This window comes from Meleagris gallopavo, chromosome 7 (assembly GCF_000146605.3).
Source record: "Meleagris gallopavo isolate NT-WF06-2002-E0010 breed Aviagen turkey brand Nicholas breeding stock chromosome 7, Turkey_5.1, whole genome shotgun sequence".
Taxonomy (NCBI): Eukaryota; Metazoa; Chordata; class Aves; order Galliformes; family Phasianidae; genus Meleagris; species Meleagris gallopavo.
The window spans coordinates 29,434,502-29,441,473 of record NC_015017.2 but is presented as its reverse complement, the minus strand read 5'-3'; the positions used below and the strand labels follow the sequence as shown (position 1 = coordinate 29,441,473).

The window sequence follows — 6,972 nt, the reverse complement described above, 5'->3', positions numbered from 1 at the left end:
TTAAATGTCCCTTTCAGTAGAGTTTAAATAATTTGAAGATTGTCCAGAATACACATTTGGTTATTACTCTTTATGTGCCTTAATGACAGAGTTGCACTTAGTATCTCTAAACCAATGTATTTCTCAACCTTCATTAATCAGCATTCATCTCCACAATTGAGAGTCCATTTGCTGGACAGAAGGAAGTCTGGACATAAAGTAACTGCAGTGTGAAGGAGTTGTGTGCGTGCTGTCCAACCCTGTGTTTGGTGGAGCTGGATGAGCAGTTGTTTTCCTGCAACCTTGGAATTCTTGTGGCTTAACCATAAGTCTTGAAGAAAAGCAACTGCTCTCTTCCATGCTGCATCGTGCCAAAAGCAGCCTGGAAAAATAAGAGCTGGCTGCTTGAAACACTTTCTGAAGCAAATGCTCCCTCAGCTTTATGATTTAATTAGTTATAAAATAGTTTTGTTGACAAATGCTCTCTCAGCTTTATAATTTAACTGTTATGTAGGTCACCGAATCCTCCTTTACTGTCATTTTTATTCTCCTCCAACTTTGTCCCTATTTTTGCCTTAGAAGTTTTTGCTAGAGTTCCCCCATTAAGCTTTCCACCTTGGAGAAACCATCAGCTTTAGTATCACAGAAGCAGGTTCAGTGCTGGCTGTGCGTGACAGAGCCGACCTCTTCTCCCTGCAGCTCGATGAATGAAGTGGTGCACACCTCACCTACGATAGGCAGCAACGTGGAAGAGATCGTGGTTAACAACACGCGCTTTCTGATGTGGGATATTGGAGGGCAGGAGTCCCTGAGGTCCTCGTGGAACACCTACTACACCAACACCGAGGTGAGAGCCCTGGCCCTGCCCTAAGGCCTGTGGTAATGAATGGCTGCTGGGGAAGGAGAGAGCTGACCCCAGACCAGGCGTGCTCCCAGGGAGCTGCACTGGCTGCACGTTGAGTGTTCTATAGCAGCTCCAGGGTGCTTGTGTTCTGATTGTGAAGTCGTGTGAGCAGGCTGCTGTACAACTCCCTTCATACTTTCATAACATACTTAAAAGTAACTTCAAGGACCCTGTGTCTGGGGATCCGTGGCTTTGGGGCTGGTGTTGCACATCCCCACGTTTACAGGTTCCTACTGCAGACTGTAACAGCTGTTTCTCTGTAGTAGGTTCTTCAAAACCTGTATATCTCCAAAATGAGCAAGGCTGGAAGTCCCAGTACCAGGAGCTCTGTCTTGCAGGCTCCTATGATCAACTCACTCAAGCACCCCACGAGTTTTGAGAACACCTCAGTGACAAAGCTGCAGCACATACGCTGGAGTTCATTAAAATCGTGCTTCAAGTCAAGATTTCCTACATGATAACAGCTGTGGTTTTATTGATGTTGTTTTCTTTAAAAGGTTAACTTTTTTAGTCTTTGTTTTCCTGTGCTTCACTAGAAGGCACTGTGACACGAATATCACGTACACTTTTGAAGTGTGACATTTGTTATGTTTGGTTTTTTTAAAATGTTTTAAAATCCCTTAAATTCCTACTTTCATGTTAGAGCTTGAAACAAAGGGAGGAAGCTGATATACTTCACCTTCTTACGGAAGCAACAAATCATCTGAGCAATCTGTGCTACCTCAGTTATGCGAAGCAAAGAATAAAGCCAGATCTGGGCTGCTGACAAGGGCTTGCTCTCAGAATAAATTTTTCACTTGAAAATGGAGGTCAGAAAAGATGCATCAGAGCTGCTTTGTATACAAAGCACTGGCTGAACTGCTAGCCATAGCAGTGCTGTGGGTAACCAGCCAGGCTCTGCATCTGGGACAAGACACCTGATAATCCTGCTGGCTGTCTGAATAATCTGATGGGAGCAATGATCTGTTCTGTGTAAGCATGCGTGGCCGGAAGGAAGTAGTATGTTCTTTGAAGTGCTGACTCATAACTTTTGGCTTTTTAAAGTTTGTAATAGTTGTTGTGGACAGCACAGACAGAGAGAGGATTTCGGTGACTAAAGAAGAACTGTATAAGATGTTAGCACATGAGGTGAGTAGATCCTGTATCTTCTTTGTTGTGTATTTGTGGCTAAGATGTGGATCAGAAAACTGGTCTGTGAGAGCTTTGTTTAAGAATGCCATGTAAGCCTGATGGTGGGAGACAGACCAGAGAGGACACATGGCTCAGTTGGAACCCAGGGCTAATGTTAACAGTTCCTGGCTATGGGCAGTGCTGTCAGACCTGTCTAATTTTTGCTAGAGGCTCTGTCTGTTGTGAAACTCCCAATACATTTGTGGGAGATCAGTGATTTCATATTAATTTATAAAAGTAACTTAGCAGCTTCTGAGTGCTTTATCAAAACAGAAGTTGGACTTAGAAATGATATACATGTTTTTTCAGCGTAAGTCTTGGAAACCTGCAGTAGCTGAAGAAGGGCTATTATGGTATGCCTTTAGTCTTGTTCGTTGTGGCTGGAAGCTTAGGTTGTTAAGTCTTCAAAGGAAACCTTTGCAATAAGAACCAAACAGCAATTGGGCTAACTGCAGAAATGCAAAATGAGTGATGTAAACTCTTAAAATTCAGGCTGGATGTGGCTCCGGGCAGCCATTCTATGACTCTATGAAAATGTGTGAGAAAGCTGTAGTAGTTATCATTCTACATCAGCTTGAACTTACAGAATGAGTATGATTTGCTAACTTGTGAAAACTCTCTCTCAGATAGAGTGCTGTGTTAGGTCTAAAATGGAACTATCTGTTTCTGATTCGTGAGTGCTCTCATCCTGTATAAGCCAAGGAGCACTGCAGTGTAATGTAAGTCATCTGCCCATGAAGTGCTGCAGGACCAGAGGCTGGAGTTTTAATGAATATGTGCTTATTTAAGCTTAACTTCTGCTGTGATATGTAAGTGCAGCATATTTAATGTAAATGGGATCAGTTTGTATGAGAGAACACTGAGCTTCCAAACCTAAAAGTGTCAGAAAACAAAGATGTGCATAGAATTGATGGCATTACATCCCAAAATATTCCATCTATATTTAAACTATCACCGCTGCTCAGCAGGTGACTGCAGAAATGCCCAAGGCTGCATCTATATATCTATATATATCTCTGTATATAAATGTATTTCCTTTGAATGATCATGGTAGCATTGGAGAAACAACCAAGACCTTTCTTCAGTGTCTTGATGTTTTTTTTTTTTCCTTTTGTATTTAAATTCAAGTGGTGTTTAACATGTCACGGAGTTTCTTTCTTGTTAAGATTGGTGTAATTAGCTGTGAGCCACAGGACAGGTAATGCTTTTTCTGAGAAGTAGGTGTCCTCCCAAAATGTTGTTTTTATTCCATGACCTTGGGATTTTAGGCAACTGTTTTGCAGAACTTTGAACTGTAAACCTCAGCCAGTGTCCAGTTGATGCACAGGTTCTAGTTAATCTAAACTGCAGCTGCTTCTTCCTCCATGCTCAGAGGCAGCTCAGCAGTCCTTCTTAAGTTTAGTTTCTTGAAACAGACCATGCTTTGTCTGGAACTTTGCATTTTGTGATGCTCAAAAGGTGTAAATTCTACAAAAGTAACCTGACTCAAGATGCAAGTCTCCCAAGAAAGCTGGGATGGCAGGGAAGAAGGCGGGCTGGTCTGTCTCATCTGTGGCATTGTGTGAACTTGTATAGGCTTGGCTGCTGCAAAGTCCTACTGCTATGGATTTCATTTCTCTCCTTCAGGGCTGTCCTTGTGCTAGCAGTGCAGGTCTGTGGCTAGCTGTGGGGTTTTGGTTTTGCTAGCTCAGGTCAGTGTGTGTGGTGACTGTTCAGCCAGCTGGATGAAACCCATTGTTTCAGCTGGGTGAAAGCAGAGGGCAGGAGCAGTCCCAGACCTGCACCTTCTGCCTGCCTGGTTGTGGCAGAGCACTGCATGCAGCACAGGGACTGCTGCCATCGAGTCTGCTGTCATCATTAGAATTTCTCAGCTGTACTATTTAGTCTGTTGCAGTAGCTAAACAAAATCTGCATCTTCTGTTTCATAATCTGCAAATGAGGGTGCGGAAGCTGTTAATGAACTGTATTTGGACTGAAGGAAGTTTGGGACTCTGAGCAGTGCGAATGCCCTTGCTTCATGCTGGGAGGCTGCTTCTACACCCAGACAGCACACATCTAACAGGAGGTGTGCCCATTGTCCTGCAGCAGGTTGTACTGGGTATATTCTGCTAACCCTGCAGGTGCTACAGTACCTGAAAAGAACAATGATATGTATAACCTGAAATGGAGATCAAATATGTACATAGAGTAGCTGTTCTTTGCAGTCTTCGAAAAGTTTTCATTTTTGCTAACTAGTTCAATTGGATTTGTTTGCTAAGGTAAAATTGACTTGCCCAGGTCAGTTCCAGCTATTTTCTGGACCAGAGGATCCCATGGGAATTAATGTTACTGCTTGTAAAAGTTAATGTACCTAATAGGCATTTAAGTGAATGGCTTTCTGGGAAGACCTCGTTACTTTCAGGGGGACACTATGTGTCTGTACTAATGTAATTCAAAGCAGCTTGAGATAAAACAAGCTTGGTCTTAATGTTGCTCTTCTCCAAATGGTTAGAACCAATGTTTTGAATATTTTAGAGCCCCATCAAGACAATTATTGTAACGTGCTTGTTCGTTTAGATGCCTGTGCATTGATTCTGAAGTAATGTTAATGATGATGTTCCACAAACAATGAACATCTTATAAATGAAATGTTACTGCAGTTTGCTTTACACTGTCAGGGGCAGTCTCAGTGCTGCTTCACAGGTGGGATTTCCAGAGGAGATGATGGCTGGGTGAGGCTTTCCCAGTGCTGGAGAACTACTGGGGCGTTGGTTCTGTGTGAGAACCGTGGCACAGACTGCTGATTTGACACTAACATCAATCTCACGGTGTGCGTGTATGTGAAAGTTGATATGTGTCAAAGCATGGTATGTATAAAAACCAGGCACAGGGAGGGAGAGCAGCTGCTTCAGATATACAGGCAGGCTCTGCAGGGGAAGGCTAAAACAGAAGACCTTGACTCTGAAACGACGGGTGATGTAATTGCACATGCTGTGCTCAGGACAGAGATGCAGGTTGCCCCGATCCTCACAGGACAACAGAATGGCATTGGTAACTTCAGGCAGAAGTTGGACATCTGATCAACAAGATCAAAATATTTTCCTTTCAGAAGTTAAATGCTGACGAGGTTGCAGCATTTATAAGCTAGTTTTTTTGCTTGGGCTTACAACTCACAAGTTTGCTGTCGCATCTTTTGTCTTCGAAGGCAGGTTTGTAATAGTCTTTTTTCTTCTTTCCCCCCCGAAGGACTTGAAGAAAGCAGGTTTGCTGATCTTTGCTAACAAGCAAGATGTTAAAGAGTGTATGACAGTGGCTGAAATCTCTCAGTTTCTGAAGCTGACTTCAATTAAGGATCACCAGTGGCACATTCAGGCGTGCTGTGCTCTAACTGGAGAGGGGTAAGGGTTATTCTCTGTAGCAGGGCAGTCTTGAATGATTTTGGTATTTTTACTGTGGTAGTCAGTTCTAACACATTGCTCCCCTTTCAGTGATAATGCTGCACTTACTGTGTTCTGAATGCAAAAATCTGACATAGGAACAGAGAGATCTGATAACCAGCATTTACAGGAAACTTGCAATCTTGACTCTCAGAAGCGTAGTTTTAAGTGACTGACGCCTAATGAAGATGGGTGTAGGAACAACCTCACGTTTTTCATTGGTCTGTTAAGACTAATCATAATGAGAGGTAACTTCAGTGTACATCTGTAAGAGCTGAAGTCTTCTATACATAGATGGTATAGTAAGACCTGAAAAGAGTGAATTGTTTCTGGAAATGCTGCCTTCGGTCAGAGTTAGAGTTCTCGAGAAGAATTTGATTGTTCGTATGAATTGGTGCTGTGGAAGTAATCATCTTTGAAGTTACCCTGAGGAGTGCAGCCATTCCTTACACATTCTCTCTCTTTTTTACAGACTCTGCCAAGGACTCGAATGGATGATGTCAAGACTAAAGATCAGATGATTTTTAATGACCCCTTTGCACAGACACTGACTTAAAAAAAAAAAGCTGAACCTGTGGTTACCTTCACAGTGGCAGAATTGCTGGGTTAGGTGTATTTATAATGAACTGATTTCAACTTTATTTTCTACGTAGATGCACACACAGATGTACATAAATTCAGACCGTTCAGCAAAAAGAAAGATGCAGGTGATGGCTCAAGTTTGTTTTCCTGGTTGTTTTCCTCTGGAGACGCGTGTAAAAGTGGTGATCCGCCTTCCTTCCGAGATACAGCCACTGACAACAGTCTGATGCTGAGTGTGGTGAAGATGAAGCAAGAGAAAGAACTTATGCTTTGGGGTTTTATTATTACATTGTAGTCCTCTCTAGTCAAAGATGTGGCTTCGTTATTTCAGTAAATTAGCAAACAAATCAATGGCATAGATACCAACTTTCCAGTATTTTTAAAGTTACTGATGTTACAAATGCAAAACTATTTTCCTGTATGTGTACTGTACATATTTGTGTATATTTATACCTCGATTTTAGGTTAATTGCAATCTCTTCAGACCAGTGTGTAAAGCTGAATCAGTATGTTGACAGCAGTACTAACATTTCACATTGCCAACGTGTCACAACTTCTTTTCCTTCATTACCTGTGTGGCTGTAATGTCCATCAGACACTTGGCTCACCACAACTTTATAAAGCAAGTTCTCTCTTAAGAAAACTGCTTGTTTCTCACATGATTTTTCAGTTTGATTTTTCATAGTGGGTTGGGGCATAAGGATTCACCTTCAAATTACAGCATCAGCAAACGGTAAAAATTTGCCAAAGAGTTTTGAAACAAATTTTCTTCTAATCATCATTGGATTAGATGATTCCAAAAAATGCATGTCACGATGTTCTGTGTTACTGCTTTACTTTTTTGGCAGCACATGTTCATTTGTGATTCAAGACTTGTAGAAGTACCTTTAGCTCTCATAAAGGGAAGAAGTTTGTGGGTTT

At 42.0% G+C, this 6,972-nt stretch overlaps 1 protein-coding gene across 1 annotated transcript; it reads left to right on the top strand.

Annotated features, from left to right (window-relative positions):
- The first annotated feature begins 538 nt into the window (after positions 1-538).
- ARL5A (ADP ribosylation factor like GTPase 5A) lies at positions 539-6,673 on the top strand. Its single transcript, XM_010713980.3, has 4 exons — positions 539-826; positions 1,928-2,011; positions 5,279-5,430; positions 5,942-6,673. Exons 1-4 carry the CDS (start codon positions 683-685, stop codon positions 5,988-5,990), a joined length of 429 nt encoding a protein of 142 aa, XP_010712282.1. The 5' UTR covers positions 539-682; the 3' UTR covers positions 5,991-6,673.
- Positions 6,674-6,972: the final 299 nt, after the last annotated feature.

Coding starts and splice junctions, on each gene's coding strand:
- ARL5A (XM_010713980.3), top strand. CDS start 683: ATGAATGAAGTGGTGCACACCTCACCTACGATAGGCAGCAACGTGGAA. Junction 827..1,927: donor CCTACTACACCAACACCGAG/GTGAGAGCCCTG, acceptor GGCTTTTTAAAG/TTTGTAATAGTTGTTGTGGA. Junction 2,012..5,278: donor ATAAGATGTTAGCACATGAG/GTGAGTAGATCC, acceptor TCCCCCCCGAAG/GACTTGAAGAAAGCAGGTTT.